Source organism: Brachyistius frenatus, unplaced genomic scaffold, assembly GCF_029030835.1.
Source record: "Brachyistius frenatus isolate BFR_SWC_R1_liver_20210118 unplaced genomic scaffold, ASM2903083v1 Contig_16, whole genome shotgun sequence".
Classification (NCBI taxonomy): Eukaryota; Metazoa; Chordata; class Actinopteri; family Embiotocidae; genus Brachyistius; species Brachyistius frenatus.
In genome coordinates, this window is record NW_027210615.1 from 1,517,537 (window position 1) to 1,533,872 (window position 16,336).

Here is a 16,336-nt window from a genome sequence, read left to right on the forward strand (position 1 = left end):
AGATACAACAATCTAATTAAGCAGACACCATATTATGACATTAAATGTATCACAAGAATTGAGACTAAAACTATATTCAAGTAGTTTAAGTTCTTTGCTCCCCTTGGACTCACAGCAAGTGGCAGGGAGTCATTGTTTGTTTGTTTGTGTGTGTGTGTGTGTTTAGCAATGTAGTCCCTGTCACAAGACCATGAACAAGTTGTACAGCAAGTCTTTCTTCTCTTGGTTGTTTCTGTCTGCTGCCTTAATGCTCATTTGCCCAGTGACCTACTTCAGTTCTTTGGTCCTTTAAGTCCCAAAACCCAGAGTTGGCAGTGAGATTAAAAGTTGGTGGTTCGTCTGTGTGGTTGAATGATTTCTTAATTAATGGTAGCGAATGGTGATGTGAAGTTTATTCAAGTTGTACTTTTAAACCACGACATCGACTGCTGGCTCTTGACCATGCAGGGCCTTGAAAGGTTAAAGGTTGCAGGATCAGTGTCTTTGTATTCATGCAGGCAACCACTTTGAGTACAAAATTTGCACATGTCACTGTTGTGTTTTTGGCCATTCCTTCACAGCAAGGGCTTGTGAAAGATGCTGGTACAGTTAAAGGGACTTTTCCCTATAATATAAAGCAATATTAATGATGATGTGGGTAGACATTTTTGTTAATGTTTTTCAATGATTTTATTCACTTCTATTATGAATCTCTTTTCCTTTGTTTAGCCCTGTGTAAATGTTGAAAATATAACTTGACATGTTTTTAAATGTAAACAAGTTTCTGTCCATTTTTGCCCCGTTAGCCTTCAACTAATAACAAAAAAAAAACTGTGACCAAAGGAGAAAAAATATGAATAGCTAATAGCATTATTGGTGAAATGTAAAGGCCAAACTGAGCTTAGAGGATAATTGTTTTTTCTTCATCTTTTGCAGCTGCAGCCCCCCTTTGTCTCTTTCCTCTGTGCTGAGAGAGATACTGCCCAGTATACATGCAGCGCTGAAGTTAGCTGGCAGGGTTTATTCATCTCTATAAAGTCTGGCCTCAGAGGGAGATAATTGGCATCAGAACAGAGTGGACCTTTTCCCAGCGGCGGGTGTGAGACGCTGCTCAGAGGCTGTTATCTTACAGACTTTTATGTTATTGTTCTATAGATTTACTACCTCTTTTCTCACTTTTAGTTTTTCTCAAAATCTCCCATCCTCCTAAATATGTTTACGTTTTTTCTGTTTTGTCCTCTATTCTTCTGCTGCTTTAACTGATATTATTCCAGGATAGTTGCAAGTCAAATAAAATATATAAAATGTAATTCTGGGACCTAAAGGACAGTCTTAGCGTTTGATTTTGGAGAACTGAAGAAAATAATATTTCATCTTAATTTAGTCAACAAGAATAAATATCTGCTTTAAAAGTAACATTACTTCTTCATAAATAGGATGTTTTTTTTGTTACCACCCCAATTGCTTCAACAACCCTCTGGAGTTGCTCAAAGTGCTGGCAGAGAAACCCAGATCATGCCCACATTGCCTGATCAGTTTTTTAGCCTTGGTGGCAGACAATCATGAAGTGATTATAAGAAATTGGAGAAAAAAAACATTTGAAACAAATGTTTAAAAATGGCAAAAAAAACAAACATGTAAATCACTAAATCACTTCAAATTTCACTTGAACATGCTGAAGCACATTTTTGAGGTATCCTCCTCACCACAACAGAAACAAATGGACAACGGTCTCAGCATTGTAAATGATCTTTCTTTTGGATATTTTAAACCTCTACATTGTTGTATTATTGCCCCGTGTTTCAAAAGCTTAAAATAGCTTCTGATTCAATGGTGTTTTATATATCTTTTATATTTATAATTACAACCCACAGAAAGCAATAACCTATCCAGAATGACGTAATCAGCCTTTAATGTGTCAAATTAAAAAAAAAAAAATGTTCAGACCACTAACGTGTGCTACCAGGGAACACTTTGATCTGAATGAACGATGAGTCCCCAGCAGGTGTGCAACATCGTGGGCTGTTTTTTTGGACACGTGATGCTCCGGTGCAGTCGATCCTGACGTCTCTGCGCGTTTGCGTCACGCGTCATGCCCTTCTTTGAGTGGAAAATGGTCACGTGAACGCGCACGCATACGCAGCCCCCCGTTTTCTCTTCCTTCACTCTGCCCCCCCCCCCCCCCCACCCTCACACACACTTCTCAGCGTCGACAGCGAGAAAGCGCATCTCCCCGTCGGTGGCTTTGCACTTCACACAGCTTTATGAATGCATTTTAATTTGATCACGAAAGTATTTTTTAGGATCAAATACAGAGATAATCATGTGTTTTATTGTACTCTTGATAGATAGTGATGCGCAGTGACATTTATTTTTGCATTTACACATCTTCCATTCTGTAAATACACACAATACATGTTTTTTTTTTCTGTGTTTCTACTGGTTGATTGGTCAGAGCCATATATCAGTTGGCCATTTTTATGATGACATACTTGAATGTGATAGCCGAGTTAATAAAAAAGCTCATGGGAGCTCCGGGATAAAACAACCGAAATTAATACTCTCTGAGAAACACTGAATTTTCTTATCAGTGCCTTTTTCCCCCCTTTTGATGATCACCAACATGGAGGTCAGGAGCTATCCACTTTTAATTTATCTCCGCATTGCTTCTTGTGTCCTAATCTTGCTGCTGCGACCCAATTTTACTCATGGGACTCATTTAACTTTGATCTAATCTAATCTAATCTCGCTTTCTCTCGCCCCTCACGCTTTTATTTCCCATCACCTTCGCCGTGGCCGTACTGCACGCTCCCGTCATCACGTCAGGAGGAGGAGGACGAGGAGGCAGCCCACTGGTGCTGAAGCTGACGAGGGTGATGATGGCGGTGATGGAGGAGCAGCGCTGAGTTGGCTCTCAGTTTTCTCTCCCCCTTTTTTTCCATTCATTCTTTTTGACTGTTTAGAAAAACCAAGGCAACATAGAGAAGTAAAGGCGACGCCGCCAATTTGACCTGACACCTTTCTCCTCCTCCCTCCCGTCTCCTGAGCCGAGACCGAGATGGGGAACGAAGCGAGCATGGAGGGCGGCGGGCAGCCCGGGGAGCCGGGAGCCGCCGGGATGATGGGGTCGGTGATGCCCGGAGGACCCGCAGCAGGACCGGGGGCCGGACAGCACATGAAGCCCGTCAACGGAGCCGCTGCCGGGGGTGGAATGGGAGTCGGAGGCCCCGGGATGGGAATGACAAGGTAAGAGAAGCTGCGGTGGAGATGGGTGAAGGAGCTCCTCTTCCATCTCGCTGTGTTTTAACGCGGAAACGGGTGATAGAAAGCAGCAAAGCAGATGTTGATTTATTGGGGTTTTACAGCGATGGGATTAAGCGGGTGTTACAAAGTGTTTCCCTCTCTTGTGTAAGAATCAACAGAGGAAATAATGGCGCGTTATTACCAGGAGAGGAGTGACAGCCCGCGTCAGGCTCTGAAATTAAAAAGCGGTGCTGTCCGCGGTGCTGAAACGCAGCGAACTGCACCGCTGAACACTACTGGCTCATTGTAACATGCCGTGGTTTCCCAAAATAGGTTTGACATTGCATATTAAGGTAACTTACAATCACCATGCCCGTGTGCTTTACGCTACGGCTGTCACCACGGAGCCTCTACGGCTGCTGTTTTGCTCTCGGATTGAAATAATTTCATTCCGCGGTGTCATGTGCTGCTGTAATAGTATTTCCTCCTTCCTCGGCTCGGGCTGGGCTTTGGCGTAGTGTGTTGCATGGGACACGTCTTTGAGAGCTCCCCCGTTTTTTTCGATTATCATTGGAGAGCTTTATTGTTTATGCGTGTCGTTTCTCAAACGTGACAGTGGCACGTTTTTGTGTTTTATGTTGGAGATGGGATGCAGCTGCATCCAGCTTGAAGTGCCTTCATACTCTCGCTTGTTTCCGCATGGGCGAGGGGATGATGCTGTGTGTGTGTGTGTGTGTGTGTGTGTGTGTGTGTGTGTGTGTGTGTGTGTGTGTGTGTGTGTGTGTGTGTGTGTGTGTGTGTGTGTGTGTGTGTGTGTGTGTGTGTGTGTTTGTACGTGAAGGGGCTTGCCTGGCTATGTAGGCATGTGCTTGATGATGTGTAGTACTGGTACTATCAGTAACGCCACCGTTTCCCGTTTCTGGCAAGATTCGGTTTGCTTACCGAGATACCATACCATACCATACCACAGCATACCAAATCAAAGCATATTGTACCTAAAACCTTATCATGTTGTGGCATAAACATACATTATATTATCTGCTCAGTACATCAGCCTTGATAATTTGGGGATATCTCATTTTTATACTATTTTCAATAAAGCAATCGCAGCATTGATAATGGATGAAACATGAAACATTCATAATTTATTCTACACAACTAGAATGATCAGATGATGTATTAGATGAGACAAAGAGAATATTAAAGATAGCGTTTATCCCAATTAAAGTAAGCAAAATCCTATTTCTAATCTCACAATGCTGACATTATCAATATATCCCCAGTTCAACATCCAGGCCTTTGGATAGGAAGCAAGCTTTAAAATACCATTTCACAATATGAGCAATGCCATAAGACACTATATGTCATATGCACATATACAACCAGAGCTCATTCAAAAATGTTGTATGTGCTACCCTGTTCTCACATAAAAACGCCACCATGACATGCAATGTGTCCTAATATAACTTGAGCTGACATGCAGCGATCAGCTAATGCAGATGCTACATTTTCAGGTCTCCTTCAATATCAAGGAATCCCAGTTTCCTGTAGCACCTCATACATAACAGCCTCCTGCAGAGAAGCCGGTGCCCAGAGACCTAATCAGGTTGACGTTCTGTGGTAATAATACCGGTTACACCTGGCTTACACGCACTGAAGTCTGCGTGTGCAGGTTCTATTTAGGACACATCCTGGGTTTGATTCATGCCTCTATAGGAGAGGAGAGCAGAGAGGAGCGCAGGCCTATCCATCGTTATATAACACCGGGACTCAGAGCAGATGACGGCTTCAGTTCACATTTGATAAATTACAACATAGCTGAACATGCTCTGATGCCTTATTGGGGAATTACTGTAGTTTGGGGGATTCACCGTGATGTGGTTCTCGTCTTTGGCTCTTTTGTGTGTTTTCTGCCGATTTTTGCACTCCTGGCTTTCAGAGCTCCCGCCCGCACTTCAAAATCATTTGGAATAAAAAGGCAGTTTTTGGAGCAGGCTGCTCTTCACATTATGTATTTGTAATGGCGTAATACAAGGCCATGTGAACAGATTGAATCACATGCAGAGCGTGTGCTGTCCCCCCTGCCTGCCCCCCCCTCTCTCTCTCTCACGCTCTCACACACACTCTCACACACTCTCTCACACACTCCCTCCCTCCTCTGCATTGCTCTGCCTCATTGCCTGCTCCTATCTCTCTCTCTCTCTCGCTCCCAGTCTCCTCTGCACTCTCACATGCTTTATTTCTCTATCCCACCCCGCCCCCGCCCCCTCCCCCTCTCCCCTTCTTTTCCTTTTGGTCTTTCGCGCTCTATATCTTTTGCACACTTGCATTCTTTAAAAAGGAAAGAGGATGCTGCGCTTTCTTCTCCCCTTTCCCTCATTTCCTCTGCTTTCCACCCGTCTGTGGCTTTAGTCTCTCGCTCTCTTTTTCACCCAAATGTCTTAAAAATCTTTTTACATATTTTGCCTTTCTTTCTCTCTTCCACTGTAAAGCGAAGTGTCAAAGGAACAGACTACCAATCTTAAATAATACTTTTCATCGTCAACAAATCTTATGAGCAGAGCACAACGAGCAATATGTTCCTTTCTCTTTCCTGCCATGTCTGTGCACTGTCGATCTGAAAAAAAGAGATTTTTGTTTTGTTTTGTTTGGAGTACATTTTTCAACCAATCATCAGTCTATTCAAGTCAGCAGGGCGGTGTAAGTAGCACTGCCTCAAAATAAATTGTAATAATTGAGCTTATTGATGTTTTCAATAGTTCTGGGACCAAATTTGGTTTTGATGTTTTCATGAGACTCGAGACAAAGATAAAAAAAATGCGTTATGCTTGTCTTTACAGTGACACAATGCCATATGCAGTATGGAACAGATGTTTGTTTTTGTTGTTGTTGTGTTTTAAATGCAGTTATGTCATTGGGCACCTGAAAATATATCACACATTTGCTGTTTTGATTAAAATCCCTCCCCCCTCTATCCCTCTCTCCCTCGACACTCCCCTTCTCGACCAATAACCCGCAGCCTATAAATGGCTCTGCCGTTACAGTGAGGTACAACCTCAGTGCTGTATGGGACTACAGATAAGCAGAGAGACAGATACTGAGAGTGAGGGGGGAGAAGAGGGAGAGCTCCCTCTGAAAGAGGAAAGAAAGGAGGGAATAGAAGCTGGTGGAAATAGATCAAGTGCAGCTGGCTATACAACGAGATAAAACCTAAAGACGAAGGAAAAGAGTGACAGGGGAGTGATGAATCCAAAGGTGAATAAAACTGTTTTCCAGACAGGGTTCAGGAACAGCCAGCAATGTAAAATAATTATATATTTTGCCAAGTAGTAGATAGTTTAACCAGATTTGAAACCTTTTTAGCTTACTGTGAGTCAGTTTAATCATATTTTCTGTAAAGTTTTACATCAGACTAAATGAGAGGATAGATTAAGTTCTTCAATGATTTTAGATATTTGTACATTTATATGAATGATTGGTAAAAGGAGTTAATCAGTTAACCAATTAAACCTCATTTATATAGCACCTTTCATACAGGTCTGTGCAGTTCAAATGCTTCACAGATGATTGACAGACGGATGATAAAACAGACAGGTGTAGACAAACAGAGAAGACAATTGTGTTCATTTTAGACCAATATACACTAGAAAATAGAGATGATAAAAATATAATTAAAAAGATATAAAAGCCGCCTTGTGATAGGCTGCCGACCTGTCCAGGGAGTACCTCGCTTTCGCCCAAAGTGAGCTGGGATAGGCTGCAGCACCCCCGTGACCCTGTTCAGGATAAAGCGGGTATAGAAAATGGATGGATGGAAGATATAAAAGCCCAAAATAATGTTAAGAGTAGTAAAATAGAGCGAAATAAAAACTAGATTATGTAAGTAGTGAAATAAAGACAAAACACGATTAAGACTGAAGACAATGAGATGCAATTAAAAGATGAAAATCTAAGATAGTCATAATAACAGTAACACCAAGCAAATAGAGTTAAATAAGAGCTAGGATAAAAGAAAAGGCAAATTAATAGCGGACACTTCCACACCTCCCAGTGCCATCATTCTGTGTGAATGCATGAAGTATGCACACCCCTCATGTTGCAAGGCATAAAGTCAGGCTGTGTCCAGCCTTGTGTTGTTTTGTTGGGACCCATCATCAATGCAGTCACCCCCTAAGAGTTCTTTTGCTCTCGTCATAATCAACACAGCTACCAGGGAACTGTGTCGAAGACATAGTTATTAGCACACTACTGTTATCCCCTGGATATGATACATCAGTCACCTGAGTGGCATTTATACTAACAGGGGCAGATGTTACAAAAGTGGAAGGCCTACGACCAAAAGCAGTGTTCACATATATGAAGAATCAGCAAGTACCTACCAGAAAAATACAGGACAAAAGTAAAAAAAAGAAATTTGAAAATGCAAATCTTCACTGCAGAATAGTCTCAAAGGAATTGACAATGCTGTATTTAAAATAAAGTAAATTAGAAAAGAGTGTGGTAAAGATCTGAGGTGGAAAAAGTGGGACATTGATGGAGTAAAAAGGTAAAAAGGGGGGATGGATAGTGCGGCTGTCCAGATGGTAAAAAGGAGCGAGAACATAGCGAAGACACAGAAGGAGAGAGAGAGAGCACCTCAGATCTACAGCACATATGGAGCCGACGGTTCCTTCGCTGTGGCATCACGTGTTCATGTTACATCTGACTCAACTCACACTCATGTTTACAGGCCTGATCGTCACACATAGGCTGCGACGCGTGTACATGAATGTGTGTTTGTGTGTTGTGCATGATTGCTTCACTGTTTTGTGTATACCACCAGTAACTGTGAAGAGCTGCTTGATGACTTGCGACCGTTGGCAGTCATCACAATTTATTCCCTTTACACTTGTACTGTAATGAAGCCCTGTATAAGTGAGAGAGAGGAACCAGCATATGTGTATATTTTGGGGAGAGAGAGAGAAAAAAAGTGTGACTGTTTAATTGGCGGGTGTATTTTTTTTTCTTGTTCTTGCACACTTGAGACCAATTTTCACTTTCCAGAGAGGCATGCATGAAGGACATTTGTGTGTGTGTGTGCGCGCATGTGTGACTTTGTTTTTTCACCAAAAAAAGCAGCAACCCAGCATTCAACGTCACTGTACAGTACAACCTAGCTTGTTATGGAGGGTTTTTAGCTGAGAGTGATGTGATTTTTTTTTTTTTTTTTTTTTTACCACATCAGCAGAGAAACAAACGCTGAGACAATTCAGTTTGTGATCTGCTGAATGGGCTGATTACAGGCTGTCCTTTAGCCTTTTGTTGGTGAGGTTGAAAATTATTGGGTGTGAAACCGAGTAAATGTAGGCCAACATTTCACTTTGAATCATGATCACAGATGTATTGTTGGTGACATAGAGTATTATAGTGTACGTGTGTGGTTGAATCGCTTTTCTTTGCACACAAATAACACAAAATGTGTTGCTGCAACAGGAAACCACGATCAAATAGAAAAAAACACCGAACTGGAACCTGCTATCACTGTCAACTTTATCAACAGGCCTTCTTATGGAGAGAAAGTCATTCAATATAAGTTACAGATATGAATAACAGAGACATATTATTGCATTTTGGGGGGTTAAAAAAAAACACAACAAGCTGACAGATACACAGCTCTGACATATCTATCTCTGAATTTTTACATTCATATTTTTTCTTGCACATGACCCCCTCAGGGGCTCCATATGCTTTTGACCACTTGATAAACATAAATCCAATATTCACCATTTTCTTCCCTGCTACATATGAATGTTTTTCTGTATTCATCAGCTATCTGTTTGGTTCATCAGCTGCCTGCTGCTGCTGCTGCATGAAAAAAGAGGTTGATGAGATGCACAGATGAAACCATACTGAACATTAAATATGTCATTGAACCAAAGTAATGAGCTGGAAACGCTCTGTAGAGCTGCAGAATTGTGAATCTGATGTTTCATTTCTATAAGTGAAGTCTTTTGATATTACTCATAGATTTGATTTATTGTCAGTAAATAAATTGGAGAGTTAACCTAGCACAGGCAGCCAACAGAACCATGAGACTCTAAACATGACATCAAAGACAAAACTCAGCATGTTGCTATCATATGACAACAACAAAAATGCCAAATAAATAAGACTATGTGTGTATTTCAATACTGATTGCTGAATCTGCTGGTTACCTGCCAACAGCTTAAGCAAAAACAAAATTTTAATATTCTATCATCTTCCTCTTGGCGAAGGATCTATGACTTGCTGTTGGATTCCTCTGGCGGCTCCATTTTGTACCTAAAATAGAAATAGTTATTTCAGCCTGTAGTTCTTACTTTACATTAACAAGAAACTAGTCACGGAAACGTTTTTTTTTTTTTAGAAACCAAACATGGAAAATTAACAATGAGCAAATGAACTTATTTTAATTTGTTCATTTCTTGAACCAAAGGTTTCTGTTTTCAGGCCACATTTAAAAAAATCTCAGATGTCAGAGTGTATATGAATGCACCAACAGCTGGGAAAGGGTTCAAAACCATCCCTCATTTCTTTACTTTCAATACCAGAGCAGAAATAAAATGACAAGGAAAAATACAGGAAAAAACACTTTTATCAAAACACTCCCAGAAACAAAAAACTATCAAAATAGTTCTTTCTCTTTTCACTCTTTTATTGTGAGATTTCAAACATAGAGTTGCAGTTGCAGATTGTAGGTCAACTTGTAACTCTTATTTGGAAAGTGAGCAGGTTCTCTGTCACCATTTTTAACCGCCTAATGGTTCGCAAACTGCAGCTGGGCTTCACCTTAGTCATCCTCCAAATAACCTCCAAATGTTATTGCAAATGTGTGAGGAAGTAAGTGTGAATGAAAACACAAGTGAGACTGTTTTTGTGTGTGGGTGCATTGTAGGAAAGTGTGATTTTTACAAATTGCCTGTGTGTGAACGTGTGGGTGAGAGACAGACAGAGGCTCTCTCTATATTGCTACGCCCCGTTATCGGGAGGCCATATTTGTAGGAGCCTCCAAAACACTAAATGCGTTTGGGTGGCTGCATCTGGAGATAAGATGGCAATAAGCACAATATCACAGCCCAAGACAGTATTAGTTTTCAGCAAATAGATGCTGTCGCTGGAGTTTATGAGTAAAACCCAGAAATAGATTGAACAGAAAGGACACGGCTATCTGAGCAGGATGAGGGGTGAAATCTGCCGAATCACAGGGAAGACACTGGCCGGGTCATGAATTATCTGATGGATCTTTTTAACAAAGAGATTGAAAACGGACAGAAACAAAACTACTGCAGTCACAAAGTGAATGTGTCGGGGTTTGTTCTGGTGTTTATACATACACAGGCCTTTTCCATCACTTGAACTCACTCACCTGTGACCAAACTTGTAGCTCTTGTCCCAGTAGAGAGGCTGGGACTTTATCCAGAGTGTAAAAAGAGCAATTACAACATGCTACTCAAAACTACACAATACTGCCATTACAAAAACCACAACTACAATTCAGCACTCAAATTTAGACTTTAATAGTTCCTCCACTAAATGTGAATGTTTTTTTTTTTTCATACCTCATTCAGATTTTTTGCAAATATTAAACCAAGCACTTAGACTACTGTCTGCAAGATGCCAATTGTCAGCTATTTTTAAACAGTGGACCAATCAGACCTTTCAAATTTTGATATAATCTTCCTGCATGGCTTGCTAGCTACCTAGCTGCATGCTAATGTGGAAAGCAGGGATAAATTAAAAGAGCTTGATGTGACTCCACCACTCAGACTTACTGCTGATGTTCCTCAGTGGTAACCCTCGGTAAAAAAAAAAAATGCCCAGTGACCCAAACTATTTCCCATATACATTGCCAATTAGATGTGTAAAACTATTGAAAAGAAAGTATGAACAGCAAAGAAGGTCGTTTTCAATTTTTTGTTGATGAATTTTTAAGCCATGGAAGTTTTTTTATTTGTAAAACATACCCAGAGCCCTACAAAGCACGTTTCAGGTTTGTGAAGATATTGAATGTAAAAAGTATGGGTTTACCAGAAACAGGTACAGTATGGGCCATTTTTGGAAACACTAACGCAAATACAAAGATTGAGTAACATCTGGCTGTGAGGTGTCCCTTCAGAGCTACAGTAGAAACATGGTGGGCTCTGTGGCACGGCACCTGCTCCTTATGTAGATATGAAGGGCTCATCCTGTGTTAACAAAAACACAATGAGTCTCAGCTTCAGGTCATTATAGACCAATGAAAACACAATTATGAACATGATATTCCATTTCTACCAATAGATCCTCCTAAATCCTACACAGTGAACCTTTAATTGCAGTGGTCCACATAACGTGGAATCAAACCCGGAAGCTGACACACTTTGATGGCTCGTGTGCCATGTGACCAATTTTTATTCAAAGATATCCTGTAATACATCCATCTATACCCGCTCTATCCTGAACAGGGTCACGGGGGGGCTGCAGCCTATCCCAGCTCACTTTGGGCGAAGGAAGGGTATGCTGTACAGGTTGCCAGTCTATCACAGGGCCAACACATAGAGACAGACAGGAACAAAGACCATTCACTAAGGGCAATTTGTAGAATCACCAATTAAACTGAGGTGCATGTTTTTGGACGGTGGGAGGAAGGCGGAGTAGAGAGAGAGAACCCACGCAGGCCCAGGGAGAACATGCAAACTCCACACAGAAAGGCCTGGATTCGAACCCCCAACCTTTTCGCTGTGAGGCGACAATGCTAATCACTGCCACCTTCTTTGATATAAAAGTCAGTCGTCTTGAATCCATTCTGACTGCTGCCATTAAATGGAAACTGCCAACTTTTTAAAGCCACATTTCCACTCGGCTACACAGAAGGATCTGGATAAAGAGCCTAGCTTAAATATCAGATGGTTTAGAAGTTGCCACACCCTTTCAGTTTCTATAAATGGAGGATCAAAAGTCCAGATTACTGTGGCTTCCTGGTTTTGGTTTTGAGTCCTAGAGTGCTGCGTCCCCTTCCAGGACTCTGCAGGGATTTGTAGCAGACACCAGTACAGTCTGCCCTGACCTTGTGTAGTGAGCAGAGTGAGTGACTGCCTGAACAATTCAGCAGGCACTGCATGTTTGCACAATATTGTCAGGTTGGGGTATTCAGTCCTAAAACAGTGTCCGTCCGGAGTCTACCAAAGGGTCATACAGAGCTTTCAAAGACTTCTGTTAATCTGGGCTCAACTACTGGACCAAACGGATATAAAAAAAAACACTACCATAGTTATATTTAAGTAAATCATTTACTTAATTCCTGTGTTTCAGGACCAAGGAAGTCTATTCAATACACACATCTGCCTTTTTACTTTACTCCGTAGAGGAAATCCCTGCTGTCCGGAGTTTACTGATTAGCCCTTCAAGGCCAAAAAAAGGGCCATTCAGCTCTTAATCGTCATTCATGTATCTTAATACTAATTTAAACTGCATAATTAAGAGCCTATCTCACCAGGATCGTTTGTTTGCAGCAGTAAAACAGTTAAATAGTATTTTAAAATATTTAGAGTTAGGCTTTCAAGATGATAGGTTGTGATCAGTTACACATGTTCCAGATCATTTAAAACCCATTTTACGTTTTTTTATTTTTTTTATTTTTTTATTTTTTTTTTATTTAAATTCAAACAGGAAAATAGAACCACCCTGTGATTCCGATATGCTTCAAAATTTTAAGGGTTCCTCCTTCGCACATCCTACACCCTTTCACCAGGTTTTATGATAATCAGGCTGATAGTTTTTCCATAATCCTGCTGACGAACAGACAAACCTCCTTGGCTGAGGTAAATAAAACTACCACAGACTACAACATGGATGTCTTAAGACCTATTTGATGTTTGCTAAAACTTCGCCCTTGTTCATACCTGCCATGTAGATGGTTTATGACACTGGATCATTCCCCAAACAGGCCAGCAGTGTGAATACGCCAGCTGCTCACAAACATCTTGGTTGCGTGCTTGCTGAACTGCTGCTGTCATTTCTGGTCAGTTCACACCAGATATCATCCAGGACAATGTATGTTTTTCAACAGCTTGCAGCAGTTAGAGGAAGCTATGGTGAAGGAAATGTAACAAGGTATTTCAAAGATATGAGATCTTTTTACATTTTGCACTAATTTAGTCTAGAGGGACCAGAATGAAGAGTTCTCCTGTATTTTATGTAGAAAGTCAAAAGACAAATAGATGCACAAAGGGACACTTTTGGCAGGCAGTTATAAATACTTGCGTTGTCAAAGGCAATATCATTTATTTTCATCGTCCCCACCGGACCCATATGAGGCGAAATGGAAAAATGTGACAATATATCCCCTGCTAGTGAGATGCAGAGTGGAGGTTTGCAGCTTAGCATTATATTTGGAAGGTGTTCAGAATGACAATGTAAGTGCTGTGACTTTCCTTTCTCACTCATGGAGGAATTTCACAACGACTGGATTCGCATAGCGTTTCAGTGTCATGTGATCTAACGACGGGTTGAGAGGTCCTCTTACCCTGCCAAGAAATCCTTGCTCTGGTGTGAACAAATTGATCGGCTCTAAGGCGAGCTGTGTCCAGGCGCGCTGCAAACATCTGCAGGGTCAACAGTCGAACTGCACAGCTACTCTGTCTCTGCCAGAAACCAACACGACGGGACGATTAATAAGCTGTGGTCAGAGCAAACTCCCCCGATACTGAGACGGAGGCTGACATACCACAACATGACCTGACATTTACCCGGGTACAGGTGCTCAGTGTCCCTTCGCTCGTTTATTGTGGAGAATTTTTCTCATCAAACATCAGACTTGGATGACCTGAGACTGTAAAATGAGCAGAAATAAATCACAGTTTGAAGAATACATCCAGTGTTCAGTGACATCAACATACTGAGCGTGGATGTGTCTGTAGTGTATGTCAGCTAATACATCTGCTGTTGGAGTCCTGCCAAACTAATAACATTTGTGTCTGAAGGACCTCTTGCCTCCTTTGAAACACATATGCAAACATAAACATCATTCATTTATCATCTGTGATATTTGCATATGAAGTGCTATGCAACTTCTCTTTAACTTACCGACAACTTTTCTTTGTGTGTGCAGTGACTTGAATTAAAATGTTTTTTTTTGCATAATTTTTTTTTTTTTTTTTTTTTTTTTACCTTACCAGTGCTTAATTCTCACTAATGAACAGGTGTAGCTGACCTGCCAAAATGTTTTTTTTTAATTTTTTTTTTTAATGTTTCAATACTTTTATTGCCTTTGATTTTGTCTAAATGCTGGTTCAACAGTCTTTGGGAATTGCCTGAAATACAATTCGTAAGCATCCAGGATAAGCGTGAAAAACTTTGGCAGAACTTTTTAACAAAATTATATAATGTAAAATGGTATATTTTAATGATGAATTGATGATAATTAATTAATAAATTTCAGCCCACTTTCATGGCAAAGTATGTAATAGATCCTCCAGTCCACTAGAGGGAAGCGTGTCTTTTTGCCGCAAGCGCCAAAAAGAGAAGGAGATGCACATCACCTGAGCCAGGTCATTTGTCGGAGGTCATGTGATGAACATCATGTGATGGAGGTCAGTACATTAAGTACAAAGGCCATGAAACTCTTATAGGGAGGCCAGAGAGTTGGCGGTTTTTTATCCAGGAGGCCAGGATTTGAGTCCAGGAGAAGGCAACGTGGTTTTCTCTTAAGAAATGTAGTTTTGGTGTGTAACCCTAACATTGTAGGTTTGTTGTCCTTGCCCTAACCACGTTTGTTTTGGTAACCCTAACCACATGGTTTGTCAGCCCGAGATAAAGACATGACCCTCACTCACTCCCATCTAGTGGACTGGGGAGTGTATTACACAATTTGCCATAATATTGGGTTTAAAGTATTAGCTAAAAATACATTGTAGAAGCTGAAAGGATCACCCAATAGTCGGGTCGTCAGGGCACATACCACATGGACGCACATATTCCTTGCTGGCTGAACCTCTTCTGCATGTCATTCCCCTGATTTTTTCCTCTACACTTCCTGTCTATCTTGATTATTTGGGAATCAAGTCAATAAATGTGTTTATTAATCTATCCCCATGTGATTAGCCCACCTAGTTTGTTCACTATACACTCTACTGTAGATAGCAGCTGTCCATTAAAACAATGCTTAAAAATGATAGTTTTCTGCACGCTAACATTGCTGTCAGCTTCATGTTGTAATTTTTTGAACGTACACATTTGTTAGAAATAGTAAATAGAAATACTAAATAGTAAATCTAGAAAATAGAATGTAAATATGGCTCATTTTGGATATTTACTAATTACAGTATCCTTTCCGATAACACGAGGTTTCCTGAATGCTATTGTTACAGGTCTATTTTTCTGTCCATACTTGTGGTTAAATATCGCCTACACTCACTGGTTCTTTCAGTTGAGAATACATTTCCTCTGACTTTCACTTGTTTGTCAGAGAATATTATGCTGTGCTGTGGCATTTTTTCCTCCCCTCTGCACTAGCGAAGGTCACACCGTGTTTTCTCATTATGTCGTCGCCACTTGACAGTAAAGACTACCTGTATTGATACTGTGGTGAATATAGTGCATTGACTTTACAGTGTGTGTCGGTGTGCGTTTCATTTCACATTAGCCTTTTTTAATTTCCTTTATTGCAAAGTCTGCTGATGAATGGGTGTTTTTTTTTTGTCATTAGTAAGTTTGAACCTTTTTCCATTTGTTTCTTACGGAGCATTAAACGGATTAAAAAAAAAAAAGAAAAAAAAAGTTGTTTTTCTCACGAGAAGCAGAAACAGTTTACAAAACTCAGGACTCCTAAACCAGTGTTGTTCATAAACATGGATTAATGATTCTAAAAGAGTGATTTGATGTCAATACAAGATTGTGATGACATGCAGAGTTTAAGGAAGATCAAATAAGATTTAAACCTTAACTTATTTCTCCATTTCAAAAGCAGCAGTTATTACATACTTTGTGTTTGTTCGCTGACAAAACCAAACAGAGCGACAGTTTCCTCTGAATGCCACAGTTTAATTTTCAGTGTAGTTCTGCTCCTGCAGTCATTTGGGCTCAGTAGGGGGTTTGGCACAGCGAAAGACACTCAAAT

General features: G+C 40.7%; 1 protein-coding gene across 5 annotated transcripts in view; it reads left to right on the plus strand.

Annotated features, from left to right (window-relative positions):
• The first annotated feature begins 2,326 nt into the window (after positions 1-2,326).
• The window catches only part of bsna (bassoon presynaptic cytomatrix protein a), a 162,485-nt gene continuing 148,475 nt past the window's right edge, over positions 2,327-16,336 (plus strand). For 2 of the 5 annotated variants that reach the window (XM_069693893.1, XM_069693895.1), the window contains exon 1: positions 2,327-3,225. In XM_069693893.1, the coding sequence (XP_069549994.1) occupies positions 3,038-3,225 (188 nt within the window). In that variant the 5' untranslated portion in view covers positions 2,327-3,037. The remainder of the gene's footprint in view (positions 3,226-16,336) is intronic. The other 3 variants (XM_069693896.1, XM_069693894.1, XM_069693892.1) reach the window with 2 other exon arrangements.